The sequence below is a fragment of the Monodon monoceros genome, unplaced genomic scaffold (assembly GCF_005190385.1).
Source record: "Monodon monoceros isolate NGI ecotype Baffin Bay Population unplaced genomic scaffold, NGI_Narwhal_1 Super_Scaffold_8, whole genome shotgun sequence".
Taxonomy (NCBI): domain Eukaryota; kingdom Metazoa; phylum Chordata; class Mammalia; order Artiodactyla; family Monodontidae; genus Monodon; species Monodon monoceros.
This window is the reverse complement of record NW_021703785.1, coordinates 26,282,204-26,304,693: the sequence shown is the minus strand read 5'-3', so window position 1 is coordinate 26,304,693 and position 22,490 is coordinate 26,282,204. Positions and strand designations below refer to the sequence as shown.

Below are 22,490 nucleotides of genomic sequence, written 5' to 3'. Positions count from 1 at the left end.
TTGGCTTTCTGGAAAAAGGTCAGCCCAGGCAGAGGGAACCAACAGAAAAGGGCTGAGGTGGGTATCTACTGATACTTGACTCATGAGGGATAGGAGACCAGTGCTCCATTCCATCCAAATGTGTCATGCACATTTGGATTTCTAATCTCTCACCTTTGTTAAGGATTTAAAATTTACATCAGATCACTATGAAGTCATTCAAACCAATGATTTTAAAGGCATAAAAATAAAATTTTATCAATCTCTGAATATATTCAGTTAAGGATACAACTAATAATAATACCCCTGAAAAGCATGGGTGAATATCTAAGAGGGTCTTTCTCCTCCAGCTGTAACTGGGAAGGAGAGCACATGCACTAAATAAGTTAGAAAAGCCAAAGCAATGCAGAAAATCAAATGTTTTAATAAAATCTCCCAAAAGAACTTAATTTCCTTAAGAAAGACTTCAAAAAACATGAATCAAGTAACTGAGTCACTTTGCTGTACAGCAGAGATCAGCACAACACTGTCAATCAACTATACCTCAATTAAAAAAAGAATCATCCCTAGATATAAAGGTTCTAATTAATCTTCCTAACACACTCATCATATTAGTTTTTACTTTTTAATTTAGTACTTTCAAAATAGTAACGAGACAGTGAAGCAAAAAACAAAAAGCTAACACACCAGTACAATATTTCAAAAAGAAGTTTGTTTTGTTTTGCCCAAGTTTTTTGGAGGCTTTAGAAATTCAGTGGAAGATAACTGATGAAATTTTACCCAAGCTTCCATTTTCAGTAATCTTGAGAAGGAGGAGCTGGAGGTGGCAGTGGGAATTAAAAATTAAATTTAAGTATGTTAACTCAGTCACTTTAGAACACGGATATACACCCACGTCTGTTCCTACCAAATTTTCACTTTATATTCAAGAAAAATATCTAATTTACATCAAAGTCATGCAATTATATTCTGTACACAGAATTACTCTTTTAAAAACCCAAATTCCATTGCAACAAACATACTATATACATTGAAAAATTCAATTACCATAGTTTATTATACAGTTTCATCCAATTCAAAAAAAGAGTAAAACATAGATTTGTATGTAGTAATTAGTTACAGCAAAGGTTACTCATAAAGAATTATTACATACCCACTTTATTCTACAAAATAAAATGACCACCACAAAATAAGCATATGTAAACATGATACATCCATGAGCATCACATGAACCACTTATCACTGCACAAACTTAGTACAAAACATGTAATTATAATGCTGAATACTATTCAGTTAGTTCCTTCATTCCCTTATATTACCCCCAAGAAATGGCAGGAATTCCTCCTTACCTTGAGAGCAGTGGTTCTCAAACTTTTTGGTCTCAGAATCTTTTTACACTTTAAAAATGACAGAGGACCCGGAAAAGCTTTTATTTAAAAGCCAGTATTTACCATATTAAAATTTAAAAATAAGAAAATTCTAAATTATTTAGTTTAAAATAACTAAATAAATCCATTATGATTTAACTATAAATACCTGGGGGTGGGGGGCAGGAGGAGTAATCAAAAGGAGGAACTTATTGATATAAATAAATGGGAAGTCCAAGAGTAGGATTGACTTTAGGCAGAGCTGGATCCAGGAGTTCAAATGATGTTACCAGGACACTCCCTTTCTATTCTGCTTTCCTTTGAACTTGCTTTATTTTGAGGCAGGCACATGTGGCAACAAAAATAGCCCTGAGCAGTTCTGGGCTTACATTATTCTGACAGCTAGTGAAGCCAGAGAAAATAGCCTCCCCTCTCTCCCAGAGCATCATATTGGTCCTTGAAAATGACTGACCTTCTCCAGCTTGAGCTATACCCCCACTGCCATGCAGGGATGGGCAGAGCTCGATAACTAATAGCCTCACCTGAAACTAAACACAGGAATCCCCTGCTTTTCAAAAGTTTGCTTTATGCCCCTTTGTGAAGCTTTTACAGAAGACCTACATTGGTAACTACTAACCACAAGAAATTCAGAAAGAATTTTCACTTTTATGAGAAAAGGTGAAAAACATAAATAGTGTCCAGCATTTGTTTTGCAGCAAGTTGTATAGAGGTAGCCCGTATCATAAGCAGCCAGAGTGGCACTGCCCAGATCCTTCCCCAAGAACTACACTGGGCATCTCAGCATCAAGCTGCCATAGCTTTGAACTGTGTCTGTGAGCAGCTATGTTTTATCTCAATTTATTTTGTGCATCCATTGACAAGATGTGTCCTAAAGTAACTGCTTCTTCACTTTACGCCATTTCAGCTTACGAAAAGTTTCACAGGAACACTCTATTTCAGATATCAGGGGAAACCTGTACCCTATATTTTTTTGTGAATAAAGTTATATTCCCACACCAAAATAAAAATTTAGTAAGAAGATTGACAACGGTTCTTTTTTTTTCTTTTTTTTTTTGCAAATACTATTAATGTCTGCCTTAAATAATAGACTGATGCTTACATCTACTTTTATATTCAATCTGTTGTGATACCCTGTTTTGGTTGAAATATAAAATCTGGCCTCACATAGGTATACAGTTGGGAAAGTGGGGACCTCACAGACTCCATGAAAGGGTCTCAGGAAGCTCTAGGAGTCCTCACACCATATTTGAGAATCGCTGCTTTAGAAGTGATTCAGAAAGTATGTGTTAAGCGTCTAATTCAAAGACAAAGTCAGTCTTCACATTCCCAAAGACCCAATAATCAGACTGTATACTGCTCAGTGCAAAAAGCAGTAGCCCAAAGAGCAAACTGAGCACAGATAGGTGTGGTTATAGAATCATGTCATAGAATTCTCTCTTAAAAGAAAAGCGGAACTGCAGATGAAATGCTGATATGGCAGCCCACAACAAAACTCCATTATTTCTTGTACGTTTTACATTCTAATTCACAGCTAAGGAAGAATCAAATTCTCTGGGAAAGGGCTCTGGGGCTTCCAAAGGCCACCCCTTCAGTTACTTATATGTGGATTCACATTTACCTAGTTACAAAACAGATTTGAAGCGCTTATTCCCTTCAGTTACTAAGAGACAGGAGAGGCTAGGGAACATTTTCTCTCTTGACCAAGAAGGGGCAGAATTATCCAAAAGAAATAGCACTAAGACTAGAAATGTGAAAAACCTAGTTCTGTCATTCTGTTTTCAACTAAATTCTTACAAACTGTTTCCTCATATATTAAAAAAAAAAAAAAATTCAGGCTAATGCTGTGTGGCTGTATGGTATACTCCTGGGTTTTTTCTAATATTGCCACAACAGTTTTCTAATACTGCTATCAAATCACGCTGAAATTTTTTCATTAAAAAGGTTATACTTTTCACCTCACAAATCTCAGGACTAAAGAAACTAAGCTTCAGTTTCCTTATCTGAGAGAACAGCTGCTCTGCCAAATTAGAAATAATTACAAATAAATATGACTGCAAATAAGAAAGCATTTTATTAACCTGCCAAACACTGGAACAAATGGACCACTAAAGAATGAAATAAAATAAAAATTTGAAGTAATAAGATGCCTATTATTGCCACCCCCTTAGAATAGGTGTTAAAATCTAGCTACTATATTTTAAGCACTATTCCCTTTCAACTCTATGTTGTCTTCTAAGCCAAACTAACAGCTTTTCCTTGAAGCAGTCTGGTATTATAAAAAAAAAAAAAAAAAGCACAGAAATGAACTCCAAAAACCCAGGGGTTTTCAGATTTCTAGTCTGATATCATCTTACTTTATTCATTAGTTACATAATTCTGGGTTAGCATTTTATTTCTCTAGGCTTCAGTTTTCTCATTTTTAAAACAAAGGTGCTGAACCATACAATCTGACAAAGTGGGTCATTTTTTAGGAATAAGATGCAAAGCTTTCATCGTCATTGCACTCCCCTACTCTCATTCCCAGGAACTTTAACTGAACTTAAAAATAATTCAGTATGTAATCTGAAAAAAATTTTTTTTCCTCTAGGTCTTTTTCAAAAGCCATATAATTCCCTTTTCTGAACACTCATGAGCAAAGTTTGAGCCTCTGGGAAGGATAAAGAATAACTAAATTCTACTAGGTAGAAACACTTTACATAATTTTTCTGAATTGCCAGACCTTAAGATCTGCACATATTTCTACCACTGTTCAAATGTTACTACTGGTGTGCTTGTCTGTTTCAGACTAGGTAACTATGTCTACCTTTTCCCTAGAACCAATCACACTGGTTGAGAAGTATGTACTAATTATCACAGTATGTAATAGCATACTAAGTCAGGGGCATATCAACCAAAACTCACAAAAAAACAATTCTCAGTTTAGGTCAAACCCAATTATTACAAATACAAAGGTGTGCCAACAGTTTAAAAAGCTGTCACAGATACCAAAAAAGGTCAATAAAAAAGCCCACAAGCATTCTGACAAGTCCTTCCTAGTTGCTTTTTCTTCCATATTCTGACTGCTTCAATGGCCCTCATATATATCCAGTACATATGTTCTAAGTATATTACCTCTCTCTTCCTACCTCCTGCCAAAGCCCAAATTTAGGCATTTTACAACTCACTCTTAAAACTAGAATTAAAAAACTATTTAATCTTGTCTCCAAAATGTTACAACTTAATCAAATCTCTAAACACCATAGTTTCATTCTTAAAAAGAGATGTGACCAAGTTACTCTGCTACTTTAATTAACCTTCCCAGTATCCCATAACCTAGTCCCCAAAATGTCCAAACACTTCAACATGGTAATAAAACCATTTTAATATGAAACCAACAAAGGCTAGCTGGAGTCAAAAACCTTTTCCTACCCATAATGAACGGTCATAATTCCTCATAGAACATAACTATTCATCCAATTTGGGGCACTCAATGTCATCAGAAGCTTCAAAACTTTAACACAGGGACTTCCCTGGTGGCACAGTGGTTAAGAATTCACCTGCCAATGCAGGGGACACAGGTTCAAGCCCTGCTCCGGGAAGATCCCACATGCCGCGGAGCAACTAAGCCCATGCGCCACAACTACTGAGCCTGTGCTCTAGAGCCCACGAGCCACAACTACTGAGCCTGTGTGCCACAACTACTGAAACCCATGCGCCTAGAGCCCATGCTCCGCAACAAGAGAAGCCACTGCAATAAGAAGCCCTCACACCGCAGCGAAGAGTAGCCCCCACTCAATTAGAGGAAGCCCACCCACAGCAACAAAGACCCAACACAGCCATAAATTAATTAATTAATTAAAAAAAAAAAACTTTAATAACACAATCCAATTTGAGAAAGTTCTTGAAAAACTTTTACAGCCTGGTAAGTACAAGTTTATAAAACAGTTTTCAAAATAAGATCTATCTCTTTCACAGTCTGTTATTATAAAAAATTAAACTTTTTGAAAATGTAAAATAAGTACTTCAGCTATCATTAAAGAAAATATATAAAAATAACAAGTCACACTGATAATTTCTTTTTAAAATGCCCTAAAAAGGTTAAGTTATAGGTTTCAAAATACTTCTTGCACTTAAACTACATTAAAAAGAGCAACAAATGATCTGCTGAACTGCTATTAGTGCTTATATGTAGGACTTGACATCATTCAAATGTTTTTTATTTATAATAACTGACTTCAAGATTTGGGGTTTTTTTATCCGTATCAACTTTTAAACTGCCAGTAAGCGGTGGAAAATTAATAAATGGAGAATATAGGCAGAGCAGTTGTTTTGTTGCTCCTTCCCTTTTCTTTTGTAGGGTAACCACGCAATTCTCTGTGAAGGCCTGGAATGCCTAAGAGGAGTTTTGCTCAGCCCTCCTGTTCTACTCTCAGACTTTGCTAGCTGAAAGCTGGGAGTGCCTTGGTAGATCTCTTCTACTTCTCCTTCCTTGCTTGCAGAACTACTCTTGTGTTTTTAGTTGGTAAGTGTTGAGTGGTTGTACACTTAGTTGTTTTATGATATTGTTCTATTGCCACTGTCCTCCAATGATTATGAAGAGAAATTAGCGACCATTTAAGTCTTTGTTTTCCTGTATGTATCTGTCTTTTTTTCTCCCTTTGGCTACTTTTAAGATTCTTTTTATTTGGTCAGCAGTTTGACTACAATATGCTTAAGGCTGTATGTGTGTGTGTGTGTGTGTGCGCGTGTGTGTGCGCGTGTGTGTGTGTGTGTGTGTGTGTATTTTATCCTGTTTGGTTTTGCCAATTTGGATCTATATTTTGATGTCTTTCATCAGTTTTGGAAAGTCCTTGGTCATTATGTCTTCCAACATTTTTTCTGCCTCATTCTTCTTTCCTTTTTCTAAGACTTCAGTAACTTGTAACTTCAGTAACTTCAGTAACCTGTATTTTAGATTACTTGATACTATCCTACAGATCTCAGATGGATCTTTTAAAATTATTTTTGTCCCTTTGTTTTCAGTTTGGATATTTTCTATTTTCCTACATTCAAGTTCACTGCTATTTTTTTCCTCTATGGTGTCCAGTCTGTTGCAAAGAAGAATTCTTTATTTCTGTTACAGTTTTCATTTCTAGGTTTTTCCATTAAGCTCTTTTTAATAGCTTCTGTGTATTAGCTGAATTCCCCATATCTTTATGCATGCTGTCCACATGTTCAAATAAATTCTTTAGCATTTTTATCATAGTTATTTTAAAGTCCTTGATTAATAATTCTATTATTTGAGTCATCTCTGGGTAAGTTTCCATTGACTATTTCTTCTCATGTGGATCTTATTTTCTTACTATTTTGTGTTCCTTGTTATTTGATCTTATGTTGAACGTTTTGTGTAAAAGAACACTGAGGTGAATGGAGACTGAAGTAAATAAGATTTACCTTCAGTAAATGCCATGCCCTTTCGTCAGGCCACTAGAGTGGAGTCACTTGTTCTGTAATTGACATGGTTTGGGCTTTGTAAGAAGCTTTAGTTTGATTCAGTTCACCACTGGCTTCAAATGTTTTGAGGGCATGATCAGGATTTTCCCTTTCATAAAAACTGGAATCTCAGCATTAACAAGATTCTGGATACTTGCCTGTGCTTTACCTCCAGGCTCCAAGCTTTTGAAACTAAAAGAAAAATATAAAACCAATGACATAAAGAGGGAAAGGCCAGCAAACTAAATTCAAAGTAGGAAAAAAGGAAATAATAAAAATATAATATTGAAACAGAAAACAATCAACAAAGCTAATACTGTTCTTGGAAATGATGAATAAAATTGACAAACTTAGCAAAACTGGTCAATAAAAGAGTAATATTACCAACGTCAGGTATAAGTTTTAAAAGGGGAGGGGGAGCATCACAATAGATTCTAGTCATTATATGAATAGTAAGGCAACAACAGAAACAACTCTATGTCAATAAATCTGGCAACTTAAAAGGAAAATCCTTGAAAAACATAAATTACCAAAAGTGACACAAGAAGAAACAGAATACCTAAACAGACCTATACCTATTAAAGAAACTGATTTTGTAATAAAAAGTCCATGTCACAACAAAATCTTCAGTTTCAGATGGCTTCATCAGTGAAGTCTACCAAACATTTTAAAGAAAAAATAAAATGCAGATAGCCCTCATAAACAAAAACAAAACCTCTTAACAAAATATTAGCAAATCAAATCCAGTAATATGTATAAAAACGATAATACATCATGACCAAGCAGGGTTTATCTCCCGAATACAAGGCTGGCTTAACATTTGAAAACCAATCCATGTAATACACAATATTAACAGAAAAAGAGAGAAAACCCCTATGATCATCTCAATAAATGTAGACAAAAGAATTTGACAAATTCAATACCTTTTCATGACAAAAACACTCTGCAAAGTAAGAATAAAAGAGATTTCCTCAATCTGGTATTTAAAAGGCAGTTATAAAAAAAATCTAGGGATTCCCTGCTGGTGCAGTGGTTGAGAGTCCACCTGCCAATGCAAGGGACACGGGTTCGTGCCCCGGTCCGGGAAGATCCCACATGCTGCAGAGCGGCTAGGCCCGTGAGCCATGCCCGCTGAGCCTGCGCGTCCGGAGCCTGTGCTCCGCAACGGAAGAGGCCACAACAGTGAGAGGCCTGCGTACCGCGAAAAAAAAAAAAAAAAAAGTCTAGCACAGGGGACTTCCCTGGTAGTCCAGTGGTAAAGAATCTGCCTTTCAATGCAGGGGACACAGGTTCGATCCCTGGTCGGGGAACTAAGACCCCACATGCTGCAGGGCAACTAAGCCCGCACACCACAACGACTGAGCTCGCACGCCACAACTAGAGAGCCCATGCGCCCTGGAGCCCGCACAACACAACTAGAGAGAGAAAACCCGCACGCCACAACTAGAGAGAAGCCTGCACGCCAAAACAAAAGATCCCGCATGCCTCAACAAAGATCCCGCGTGCTGCAACTAAGACCTGACACGGCCAAAAAAAACAATCTAGCACTAACATCAGTTAATACTGAAACATTAAGTCTCTCTCCCCTAAGACTGAGACAAAACAAGAATGTCCACTCTTACCACTTCAATTTAACTTGTACTGTCTGTCGTTCCTAACCAGTTCAGTAAGAAATGAAGGCATAAAAAATCAGAAAGTAAAACTGTCATTAATCACACATGACATGACTGGTAAAAGAAATTCCAAAGAATCTATAAAATAGCTACTATAACTAATAAGTGTACTTAGAAAGTTGCAGAATAAAGTCAATATGCAAAAATCAATCATATTTCTATAAATAACAAAGAAAATTGAAAAATTAAATTTTAATGATTTTATAAAACATCACATACCCAGTGAAAAAAAATCTAACAAAAGATTTACAAGGACTCCACAAGGAGAGCTACAAAACATTGCCAGGAGAAATTAAGCTTGAATAAATGGAGAGATTACCACATTCATGAACTGGAAGACTAAATATTATGAAGATGTTCTTTCTTCTAAAATTGATCTCTACATTCAACACATCCCTATCAACAATCACACAGGCTTTCTTGCAGAAACTGAAAGGCTGATTCTCATCTTTATAGGGAAATGCCAAGAATCCAGCATAACTCAATCTTTTAAAAGGACAAACTAGGAGGACTTATATAACCTGATTTTAAAACTTATTATAAAGGTAGTTGGCTTTAGACAGTGTGGTATAAGCATCATAATAAATAAATATCACTGGACGAAGACAGAGTCCAGAAATAGACTCATATATAGTTAATCATCAACCAACATGCCAAATATCATTGGACCAAGACAGAATCCAGAAATAGACTTATACATACACTTAATTATCAACCAACGTGCCAAGTCACCCAATGGGAAAAGGAATGTCTTTTTAGGAACCATTTCTGGAAAACTTAATATACTTATTAAAGAAAAAAAAGGAGCCATTTAGCCCTATCTCATTCCACATCCATTTTTGTTTGTTTGTTTTTCGTTTCTCGACTCCAAACAGCCTTGAGCCAGGGCAGCCAGTGCTTGTCTGGGAGTCCTTCTGAGTGCCTCTGAACGAAATGAGCTTTGGCAGCTGCTGGGGACTCAGGGAAGAGGCTGCTCCTGGCCAGGGTCAACCTGCCACAGGAATAGACTACTGGGCTGGCTCACCAAAACTGATACCAAACGCAAGTTCGTTTGCCTGAGAGACACACAGTTAGGCCAAACAAACCAAAATGTCGGAGTCTGGCACTGAGAAACGATTACTGCAGGGCCAAGTAAGAACAGGTGGCTTGTGCTCAAAAAACCCGAACTCCTCCATGTGCATTTTTTTTTAATTCATTTGAGATGAACAGACCTAAACATAAAACCAAGAGGCAGAAAATTTCTAGAACATAGAATATCTTTATGATGTTGGAGGAGATAAAGGCTTCTTAGACACAAAGAGCACTAACCATAAAAGAAAAATAAATTGGACTTAATAAAAATTAAAAATTTCTGCTCACGAAATGACATCATTATACAATAGTCCCCCCTTATCCATGGGGGAAATATGTTTCAAGACACCCACTGGGAGGGGGGGTGTGAAACCAGTGAAACCACAAATACACCCTATATACACTACATTTTTTCCCACACAGATATACCTATGATAAAGTTTAATATGTAAATTAGTCACAGTAAGAGATTAACAACAATAAAATAGAACAATTATAACAATATACTGTAATAAAAGTTATGTAAGTGTAGTCTCTCTCTCCGCCTTTCAAAATACTTTAGTACAAATTGAATGCCTTTTCCATCTTAAGCATTTATCACACACTGTTGCTGCAACTTTTTTGCAGTTTGAAGTGTGATAGCAAAACCAGAAAGAATTTTTTTCCTTCTTCACAATTTCACAGAAGATTCATTCTTACTGTAAATCTCAGTAACTTCAGTACTGAATTTTTTCTTTCCTTATCAAGTCGAGAATTTTCACCTTTTCGCTTAAAGGAAGCACTTTATGGCTTCTCTTTGGTATATCCACACTGCCAGCGTCACTGCTCTCGCATGTTGTGGTCATTGTTAAGTAAAATAAGGGTTACTTGAGCACAAGCGCTGCAATACCATGAGAGCTGACCTGATAACCAGGACAGCTACTAAGTGACTAACAGGTGGGATATGCTGGACAAAGGATTAATTCACATCTCGGGCAGGACAGTGCAAGATTTCATCATGCTACTCAGAACAGCATGCAATTTAAAACTTATAAATTGTTTACTTCTGGAATTTTCCATTTAATATTTTCAAACAGCAGCTCATCACAGGTAACTGAAACCACAGAAAGCAAAAGCACAGATAAGGGGGGACTACTGTATAAAAGTCACAGAGTGGGGAAAAAATCTGCAGTACATGTATCGTATATGAATAAAGAGCTCCTATAAGTCAACAATAAAAGACAGCCCAATTTTAAAAATAAGCAAGACTTAGATACTTCACAAAAGATATGACAGTCAATAAGCACATGGAAAGGTCCTCAATAGCATTAGTCTTCAGGAAAATGCAAATTAAAACCATAAAGAGAATTAAACTGTCAGTCCAAAAAAGGAAAGATGCCATTTTATACTCACTCTAAAGGTTTAAAAAGAAACAACAAAAAAAACCCTTGACAATACTAAATATTGCTGCGGATATGGAGCAACTGGAACTCTCATAAATCACAGGTAGCAACAATTAGGCAGTTTCTTATAATAGAAAACATACATCTATCTACCCTATGATCTAGCAAATATCCTCCTAGGTATTTACCCAAAAAAAATACTTCCACAAAGACTTGAATAAGAATATTCATAGCAGCCACATTCATAATGCCAAAGTTAGAAAGTAGATGCCTTTGTTGGAGAGGGAAAGAAAAACCCAGAAAGAGGCACAAGAGAATGTTCCAGAGAATGTTCTAGATCCTGTTTTATATGGTGATTACATAGGCGTATATAACTGTCAAAACTTATGCAATTGAGCTTCCCTGGTGGTGCAGTGGTTGAGAATCTGCCTGCCAATGCAGGGGACACAGGTTCAAGCCCTGGTCTGGGAAGATCCCACATGCCGCGGAGCAACTAGGCCCGTGAGCCACAACTACTGAGCCTGCACGTCTGGAGCCTGTGCTCCCAACAAGAGAGGCCGCGATAGTGAGAGGCCCGCGCACCGCGATGAAGAGTGGCCCCTGCTTGCCGCAACTAGAGAAAGCCCTTGCACAGAAACGAAGACCCAACACAGCCATAAATTAATTAATTAATTAATTAAAATTTAAAAAAATTAAAAAATAAAAAAGAAACTGCCAAAAAAAACCCTTATGCAACTAATGTTTATGTTAAGTATAAATGGACACATGATAGATATATACACCATAGTACTATTTGTTCAGTAAATCAATAAAGGCTGGTTAAATAAATTATGGTACACACATTACATTAAAATGCCATGCAACCGTTAAAAAGGGGGCAAGTCTCTTATGTATTATATTGAATGACCTCCAAGTATGAAACCAGTTATATAAAAAAAAAGAAAAATATATATAAACGTATTTGCTTGTACATAGGCAAAATATCGCAGTGAGAACCAATGAGTAACATATCTCCAACATACTCCATTGTTTCATATACACACAAAATACTAAATATAACCCCAAGTTAAAAATAAACTTTTACCTATTTCAGAAGTTACTATCTGTAAACTGAAAAGGATTTTTCCACAGAAACAAGGTGGTAGGAGGTTAGTGAGTACGTCTAGTAGGAAGCATTTACCATCCACTCGTTTCACTCATTCTCTATTCTCTGGGACTAAGGAAGCAGGAGGAAGAAAAAAAATTCCTAGAAGCCTACATTTAGCTCAAGTTTGAGTTATTCATTCTCAAAATGTACACACCAAACACCGTAATATCTTATTTTCCATTTTGTTCATAATACTATCCCTATATCTTGATTTATGCATGTAAAATAATTCATTTGAAAAGAATTGTAAGCCAAAGAAAAGGAATTGCTAAAACAGACAGAAAATGCTAAATGCATTTTAACTACTCATCACTCAGGTGGAAAACCCAACTAAGGTTGCAGCAGTAAAATGTGGTAATGAAGGTCATGAAAAATATTTTAGCCAATAATTAATTATAGAAAAACTCTTCTACCAGCTGTAAAATTCATCAGACTAGAATTACCATACATAATTGTTTGTGCAGCTCCATGGAGGTGCGCAATCTTGCATATAGCAGCATTCACTAATACTTTAATGAGTAAATGTTAATACTCTTCAGTGTCCTTTCCCCCTTAAAAAAATCACTTAAGCTTTAGTTAATTTGAAACTGCTGAAAGGTAAAAATAAAGCAAAACAGGCCCTGAGATTAGTAAATCTTCAAATTGCTCACTTATCTGCTTCTCTGAAATAGAAGTTTTACACAAATGCCTCTTCTCTCTTAAGTCATGGGTGCACAAAACAGAAATTTCAACTAATGCATTTGAAACTCAGATGCACACCCCACACATGGCATTGTGCTGGGTGCTCACACAGAACAGGAGAACACTTAACCTTAAGATTTGGAGTTTATTTTCAAGGACCTTAGACTCTAACAGTAACCTTAAAACAAGTAAGAATTAACTACTGAACAAGTTTGCACGTGATGAGTACAAACTAGAGGTAGGAGAGGAGAGTCATGGAGGAGAGTCACTGCTTCCAACTGGATAGATGATAAATGGCTTTCTGGAAGAACTGGAATCACACTTGACCTTTGATTTCAACATATAAAAAAGAAGCGGAGAAAGGCAGTACATGATAATGCACAACAAAGCTCTGGAATATAAGTGTCTTCTTTTTAATCCTGTCTCTATCATTTATAAGCTATGAATGAAGTGTATTACTTAATCTTCCTAAGAGTCAACTTCTTCATCCTTAAAATTGGTATAACAGAACCTAGCTCACATACAATGAATGCACAAGCATTAGCAAATAGCACTCAATGAATGTTACCTTCTACTTAAAGTTGAGGGGAAAAGGACAGTATGACCAATGTGATAAAGAATCAGAATGTAAAGTTCAGTTTTGCTGAAATTAAGACTTACATAAAAAGTAGGAAGATATAAACTGGAGAGATCATTTGAAACAGACATTAGAGTCCTGAAAACCAAGTTAAAAAGTATGCAATTAATTACTTAGGAGTCCTGAAGATTTTGATCTAACAATAGGATATAAACAAGTTGGGCATCCAGGCGAAAAGAACTGGAAGAGAGAAAAAGACTGGAGATAGGGAGGTCTGTTAGGAAACAAACTGCAATGGTTTAGATAAGGAGTGAAGAGTCCCCTACTGAGCACTGTCATTAGTAAGAATTATTAAAAGAAAGAGACAGAACCCAATGACCAACTTGAATGGGAGAAAAGAAATGAAGGGAGGAGAAGCCCAAAAAATGAAACTTCAAGCCCAGATAATTTGGAGAAATGAAATGGAAATAAGTGAACATTTTATTTTCAGAAACATACAATAGTTTGAAGTTCAGATGAGAGGATCAGGTACAAAGCTAGCAATCGGAGTTAAGAGCTTAAAACTTTGAAGTGGTTAAGCCTAAACATAATTGTGTGAAAAATAAATGCATACAGGTATGTGTTGGAAAAGCTCTAAAATTCAAATGCAAATGTGTATATGCAATATCCTGGGGAAAACAGTCTTTAATCAAACTTTCAAAGCATCTACAACACACACACAAAGTTTTTAAAAACCACAGGCACGTATTACAATGGAAACCATCCATAGGAATGAATGTGAATGAGGGAACAGGAGTAGAATGATTAAGAAAAAAAAGTCTTGGGAACAGAACTAAGAATAATACAATTCAAAGGCAAGAAAAAGAACTTAAGGAGATAGGAATGATTTGAGAAGAGAACCAAAATATTATGGATCCAAGACATGAGAAGTTTAAAAAAAAGAAAAAGGCAGCTATCAACACTGTCTAATGTTATATACAGAGGTCAAAGAATTAAAATTTATACAAAGTATTTACATTTAATAAACAAATTCATTGGTAACATTGAGGTAAGCAATTTTGGTTGAATACAAGTAGCAAGAAACTATATTATAGGCATTAAGAAGTAATGGCTGGGGCAAATGAGTGAAAAATTAAAGGCTGACTACTGTTTCAAGATTTAACACTGACAGGAAAAGAAAGCTAGCAAAGTGACTAGAAGTATGATTTAATTTTTTGTTTTATTTTTTGCTATTGTTGCTAAGCTTTTCTTCCTTAAGGAATGGGAGACTGACTCTGTGCCCAAAGGAGTCTGTAGAAAAAAAAGATCAAGGGAGGGAAACAGGTATAAAGTTCAGAAATAAAAAGATCACCTTTCAGCTCTTCCTGTAAAACTGGAACAAAAATAAATTTTAATGTGGTAAGAAAGGTTTAATAACAAGCGTGGGTGAAGAGGAAAAGACTACAAAAACTCTAGGTTTCTTTCTTAAGCTCTAAAGCACTGATAACCATGATGCTTTAGAACTTTGTTCCTTTACAATAGCAGCTACTACTCCAAAAATGTAATAGTAAAAAAGTGTATAGGGCTTCCCTGGTGGCGCAGTAGTTGAGAGTCCGCCTGCCAATGCAGGGGACACGGGTTCGTGCCCCAGTCCGGGAGGATCCCACATGCCGCGGAGCGGCTGCGCCCGTGAGCCACGGCCACTGAGCCTGCGCGTCCGGAGCCTGTGCTCCGCAACGGGAGAGGCCACAGCAGTGAGAGGCCCACGTACCGCAAAAAAAAAAAAAAAAAAGTGTATATGCACACACACAGAGTAATAGGAAAGAATACATTGTATTGTGTTGTAGTAAATTAAGAACAAGGCTCCAGAGTCAAAAACTTGAGTTTAAATCACTGTTTAGTCATATGTAAAAGCTGTGACTCTGGGCAAGTATCTCAACTTCATGCTCTAGTGCCTCGGGGTCATCACTTGCAAAATGGAGGTACAGTATTTACCTCACAGAACTTGAAATACAAAACTTTAACAATGTGTTCAAATGTTAATGGTAGCAATAATAGTAATGTAACCTATTTGTGTTTAATCAACCCGGTATTTAAGAAAGGAGGGAAGGGCTAGGCTCTTTAAAATATGTCTCATTTAATCCTTTCAACTACAGAAAGAAACAAGTATAATTCTCCCTATCACACCAACAAGGAAAAGGGAAGTTCATTTGCCTAGATTACTCAGTTAATAAGTGGCAGAGCTGAGATGTGAACACTGGTCTATGTGGACACAAAAATGTTTTCTTTCCACTACACAATGCTACCTCCACAGCACTACATAGTAGCAGGAGCACAAAACTAGGCGTTTTGTTCTTTACTACTAAACTCAACAAAATCTGGGCACATCATTAAGTTCATCTGTCTCTCAATTTTATTTTCTGAAAAATTAAGGGGTTTGATTAGATTTTGAGGTTTCCCCTAAACTAAAAATAATCCATGATTTTATTAAATCACCACATTCAGTGATGTGTAAACTCAGAAGAAGTTTTAAAATACAGCAGAAAACCTCTTCTGTTTAAAAAAACAAAAAAACATCGAAAGAAGATAGCTTAATTCTTTTCCAGGACTGCACATTATGAAAAAGAAATCAATGTTAAAGGGAAGACCAACATCTAATTTTATTATTAGCATGCATGACTAAGCAAATGTTTGGGAGAACAAAAACATCAAGTATTTCAAGATGACAATTTTAACACCTATATTTTCAATAAATTATGAAAAAAACTCAGAATCTTGATATACCTAAAGACCTTATAATCAAATAAAATACAGATTTACCAACTTTTATTTCATGTTGAAACTGCAACCAGGTTGACTTTTTTTTTTTTCTTAATGTCCATATGAAAACTTTCCTCCCCTAAAACCCTTCACTGGTTTCCCACTACCCTTCAATGACATCCCAAATCCTTAAAATGACTCAAGAGTCTCGTGAGATCTGGCTCCTCTCTCTGGAGCTATCCACTGGCTCTTTTTTCAGTTTCTTTCAATTCCTCCAAGACACCTCTTTTTCCCTTTATTTTAGGGCCTTCATACCATCTGCCCTCTAAAACCTTGCTGTCACAGCTCTCCATTCCCATCCTTTTGCCCCAGCAAACTGCTCTTCATCCATCCCGGTTGAGATGAAATATTATCATGCCAGGAAAGCCTTTCTTGACCTCCCAGACATATATTTTGACAGCATTCTGGATTTATAACACTCACTAGTCTTACGGTTACTTGTTCACCATCGGTCTTCCGTGCTAAGCGGTAAACAATATGAAGATGGTCATTTCATGTCGTGTTTCTTACTATTTCCCCAATATCTAACACAGTGCTTAGCACAGAGTAGATTAAGTGCTCAATAAATATGTGCTGAATTAATACATTTAAACTATGAGGCAAGTCCAAAACCATCAGATACTTTACTAGCACAAATAGCTAAAAAAGTTCTATACACGTTTCAAGTTCTGTCTTATCCTTTGTGCTTCATATGGTCCTGCCTCAAATAGGTGCTATATGGCAATTACGAAGTAAAGCAAAAAAATCTCTTTAGATAACAAATACATCTTCAAGTTTCACAAAACCAAGGTTAGAAATCATAGGTCTTAAATAACTGTAATCAGCGTTAAAAGTCATCTAAAACAATGCACCTGAGGGGCTTCCCTGGTGGCGCAGTGATTGAGAGTCTGCCCGCTAATGCAGGGGACACAGGTTCGAGCCCTGGTCTGGGAGGATCCCTCATGCCGTGGAGCAACTGGGCCCGTGAGCCACAACTACTGAGCCTGCGCGTTCGGAGCCTGTGCTCCGCAACAAAAGAGGCCGCGATAGTGAGAGGCCCAAGCACTGCGATGAAGAGTGGCCCCCGCTTGCTGCAACTAGAGAAAGCCCTTGCACAGAAACGAAGACCCAACACAGCAAAAATAAATAAATTAACGTCAGATGCAGGCTTGTTAAAAAAAAAAAAAAGAATTCACCTGAAATGCAATTAAAGGGACAGGAACTTGGATAAGGGCTCATTTTTACCACAGTAGTGTACAATATAAAAGGACCAATCCCAGCTCCTATCACTGTCTAGGTTCTACAAGTAGTGCTTTATTCCAGCAGAATGACTGCACTGCTACAGTCATCTGAGTAGGCTATATGATACCCGAAGATGCTTTATTAAAACTCAAGAAAAATTACAAGCAAAGTAGCTATAATCTTCAATTAGTGGAAAAAAAAAAGGAAATGGTAATAAAGCTGATAAGTAATTTGAGAATTGAATGCTTAAAAAAGGGAATGCTATTTTTTTTTTTTTTTTTTTGCAGTACGCGGGCCTCTCACTGTTGTGGCCTCTCCCACTGCGGAGCACAGGCTCCAGACGCGCAGGCTCAGCGGCCATGGCTCACGGGCCCAGCCGCTCCGCAGCATGTGGGATCTTCCCGGACCGGGGCACGAACCCGTGTCTCCTGCATCGGCAGGCGGACTCTCAACCACTGCGCCACCAGGGAAGCCCCGGGAATGCTATTTTAACTCAAAACAGTCTTCTAAGTTTTCTGTTCACCGAACACTTATTGAGTGCTAATTACAAACCAGGCAGTGTTCAAAGATTTTCTTAATACATACTCATTTTCCCCATTTTAGACATGAGGAAGGAGGCACTGAGCTAAGTAACTTACCTAGTATCATACAGTTGGTAAGTGGCAGAGGCAGAATTCAAAGGCAGCCATTCTGGCTCCAGGGTTCTCCCTCTCAACCACTATTACTACACTCCTGCCTACTCCCTCTCTCCAATCCACTTAAACAAGGCTTCTATCCATACCACCCTACTCCAGTGAAACTTTTCACTTAGTTCACCAATGACTTCTACCTTGACAAACCTAAGGGCCACTAATCTGCCTCCACCTTTTTCATCCATTATGCAGTATCCCATCAAGTTGACAACCCTCCTCTTTTGTCATACATTTGTTTCATTAGTGACATGTATCCCAATTTTCTTCCTACCTCAGACCTGGACTCTCTTCGCTTCCCTATCTACACATTCTTCCTCAGAAACTTCCCAGTCTACGGCTTTAAACACTATCTGCATGACTCCAAATATTTCTAGTCCTGGCCTGAGTTCTAGACTCATAACCAACTACTTATTTGACATCTCACTTAGGTATATAACACCTTACACTTAATGATCAAAAACAACCAACCTACTCTTCTCCCCTCAACCTGTTCTCTCCAACACGGATTCAGTTGCTTAGGCTAACTTCTTAGTTATCACCCTTGACTTCCCTTTCCCTTATCTCTCACACCCAATCGATCAGCAAGTTCTACCAGATCTATTCATTAAACATATTTAGTTCTGTCTCCACTATCACTCTAATGCAAACTATCTACAGCTCTGCCTACAACGTCCTTCAGAATGGTCTCCTTACTTCTCTTCTTGACCCCTTAACCTCCACAAAGCAGGTAGAGTTAAAACAAAAAATCAATCCCTGCCTGCTTTAAATCATCTAATGTCTTCCCATTATAGTTTAAATTAAATCCTAGCTCTTGACCACAGCCTAGAACATCCTACATGATTTGGCCCCTGCCTACTTCTCAAACTTCACAACCTTCCATCCTCTCCCCCATCACAAGGTTCCCTGCAGCCACAACTGCCTGCTTTCTCTTCCCAGATCACACCGTGACCATTTCCACTACAGAGCCTTTGCACTCGCTGTTCCTTCTGTAAGGAGCATTCTCTCTCCAGACTTTTACACAGGTAGTTCCTTCTGTTCCTTAGGTGTTGCTCAAATGTCACCTCCTCTAAGAGGCCTTCTAATCACTCTTTTACATGATTCTCTACGGTTACAATCATCATTACTCTTATTACCTGGAATTACCTTATTTACTTGTTTATTATGTCTTACTGATTTTGGAATTTAAAAACTCTAGCCCTGACCCTCCCACAGTACATAGAAGGAGCCTAATAAATTTATTAAATGAATGGATATTCCCCGTTGTATTTTAAGCTGTTTATTGTAAATCAACCAATTTTGATAAAACACTTGGCCCATATTTTGCGTGTATTAAAAGATAAATCCTTAAAACACTCAATTTTTCCAATCTAATACATTTCAGCACTCTGAACCCCCTCAAACACACACATGCACCGAGTCCACCTATAGAAACCTACTTAAAACTGCTAAATAGTCCATATGGATAGATTGCATTTTCTTCCTCCAAGCTAACAAACGTGTAGGTGGGAAAGGGGAATTTTACTGGGCACCTTAGCACCTGTTACATCTTCAGTTAACAGAGGTGCTGATGAGCCAGACAGCACATGGGAGATATGGCCTTTCTTTCAGGGATTGTATGTAGGTAAAACGTGAGTGGCTGAGACAAGAACTGTTCTAATCCGTAATAAGGGCTATTCACCTCATTTAAAGAAACAAAAATAGTCTAGTGGACAGCGGATTATGCTCGGATTCACCAGAAGAAACTGATCTGGGGGCCCTGGGCAAATACGAGTTGTGTGTGTAGGTTGTTGGGGTCGGTCTACAAATAACGGGAAAACAAGAGGAAGAGACATTGGTTTAAGAACCAACTCAGCGATAAGGTAAAGGTCAGCTCAGGCTCCCAGGCGTATTCTGAACCTGGGAACGAGGGTGGTAGAGGAGGAGAAAACACAGAGCCCTGGGACCTGCGTTCACCGCTTCGGCCTCCACGGAAGGCACTTGAGGCAACCGTGAGGCCACCTATCTCCCACTTCCACCCCTGCAAGGAAATAGCCCCCGGATACTCACATGGGCTCGAGAGTCTTGCTGAGCCAGGACTTGAGGGCCTCGAAGTTTTCAATGATCATTTTAGAAACCATCCACAGCGGCCCAGAGGCCCGTCACACTAGTCCGCCCGCCCAGGTCGCGGCCGCTACAGCCGCCGCTGCCCCCGCCCCCTCCTCCGCGCGCCGCCCGCGTGGGCCGCGGTGGGAGGCGCCGGTGGCAGGCTCCCGCGAGCCCCGATGGGCCAACAGCTCCGGGGGGACGGCCGCAAGCCGCGAGTCCACGGGGTGCCAGGAACTCCCCCTCCCCGGACCCCGGCCCCGGCTGAGGCAGCGACTGTTTGCCCGGGCCCTCCCCCTTCTCTCCACCCCAGCGAATCTTCCTGGACCAGAGCGCGACACGCTCCTAGACCCGGGCTTTCTCTCAGCTTTGAGACCAGGTGCTGGCGGGCAACGCAGAAGAGACAAAAGTGAAGAAAGCGAAGACGAAGGGCAGCTGAATGGGAACGGTTCGGGGGGTCTTCCCGGCTCCCAGCACCCCCAAGAAGATGGCTGCCGATAAATCTCGCGAGAATTGTTGAAGTGTCGCGGTGACTCCCGGAGCCTGCTGGGAAGAGACGTAAGATCAGCGGAGAGCGCGCTAGGCAAGTTTGGCGAGTTTTGCGTCTTTGCGTGGTTTGTGGGCCCTTTTCTTTTTCACGCCTTGATTCTCTTAAGGAATAAAGACTTTATTTTTTTTTACAAGGAGGGAAAGGCCGCTGATTTCAGAATCAGCGGGAACCCCAGCCCGTCCTCTGTAACTGACGGCGTGGCGCATCGGCTGGAACGACCGACGGGAGCGCTCCTCTGAGAGCGTCCACTTGGATGTGGCGGGATGCAGGCGACCTGGGGATTACAGGTGTGCTGCGCTGTGCTGCCTCCTCCGTTTACCTCAGGGTCCTGCAGTACTATATTCTGCATGTGCTGTGCTGTGGACAAGATTGGGAAGAACGGGCTGGTCTAATATAACGCGCTGAGACCGCCAGAGGCTTAGTTAAGTCTTGTCCAGAATTACTCGACTTCATGCATGGGCAGAGCACTAATGACCTAGGGATTCCTTCAACCCTTGACAGTTATGAAATAGTTTCCAAACATCTGAAACTTTCGGACTTTCCCCAGCCAGAAATAAGATAAGTGTTTGTGGTTTTTTGGGGGTTTTTTGGTTTTTTTTAGTGTTAGTGTTTTTAATTCCCTCCGTTTAGAGCCGATTCAGCCCCAGATAGGGAAATTACGTAATATCAAAAGAGAGCCTTCATATCAGCATCCTAAATAAAGCAACTTCCTGGGTGGTCAAATAAGTTTGATTCCTGCCTCAGTTGTTCTATTTGCTATTATTTACTTCCATTAAGGTACTAGGTGGAATTTTACAAAAAGTCTAGTGCCTGTTAACTGTAATGAAAATAATTCACAATATAGACATTTAAAGTAGAACAATAAAAAGCTTTTTATAGCAGACACAGTGGTAGACTAAATTGTTAAGAACTCTGAGTTTATAATTTGCTAGAGTGAAGTGTCCTTAAGCACTAAGTGGAAAAGATTTGATAAAGTCGGAAAAGCTTGACATTTGTTTTAAAATATAGCATATAAAGTAGTATGCAAATTAGAAGACTGCTACTGATTAACCAGGGTGTTGATTAACAAGTGATTTAGCTAAGTGAAATAAGCTGGATGCAAAAGGGCAACTATTCTGTGTTTCCACTTATGTGGTACCTAGAGTGGCCAAACCCCTAGAGACAGAAAAATAGAATTTTTATCAACTTGTTATCACTTAGTTGCCAGGGGCAAGAGGGGTAGGGGAGAATGGGGAGCTATTTTTTAATGAGTAAAGAATTTCAGTTTGGGATGGTGAGAAAGTTCTAGAGATAGGCGGTGTTGATGGTTGCACAATAATGTGAGTGTTGTGAACTGTACACTTAAAAATGGTTAAAGTGGGGGCTTCCCTGGTGGCTCAGTGGTTGAGAGTCCGCCTGCCGATGCAGGGGACACGGGTTTGTGCCCCAGTCCGGGAAGATCCCACATGCCACGGAGTGGCTGGGCCCATGAGCCATGGCCGCTGGGCCTGCGCATCTGGAGCCTCTGCTCTGCAACGGGAGAGGCCGCAACAGTGAGAGGCCATGTACCGCAAAAAAAAAAAAAAAAAAAAGATTAAAATGATAAATTTTTGTATATTTTGCCACAATAAAAAAATGATTTATAAATTTAATATTGCTAGGGAAAATGTAAAATCCTAACTGTTTAGCCTGCCTGTTTAATAGCCTTGCCGTGGACTGACTCCACCAGTTTCCAACCTCATCACCAACTGTTGGGTAACTCTGGCTCTGCACTCCAACTAATCATCATTCTTCTGTTAAATGCTATATAATCCATGG

General features: G+C 38.8%; 1 protein-coding gene across 8 annotated transcripts in view; it reads right to left on the bottom strand.

Moving 5' to 3' along the window:
* Positions 1-22,204, bottom strand: part of RBM26 (RNA binding motif protein 26) — a 77,830-nt gene extending 55,626 nt beyond the window's left edge. The window contains exon 1 of one of the 8 annotated variants that reach the window (XM_029209852.1): positions 20,108-22,204. In XM_029209852.1, coding sequence (XP_029065685.1) covers positions 20,108-20,178 — 71 coding nt within the window. In that variant the 5' untranslated portion in view covers positions 20,179-22,204. The remainder of the gene's footprint in view (positions 1-20,107) is intronic. The other 7 variants (XM_029209851.1, XM_029209854.1, XM_029209853.1 and 4 more) reach the window with 7 other exon arrangements.
* Between the last annotated feature and the right edge of the window lie 286 nt (positions 22,205-22,490).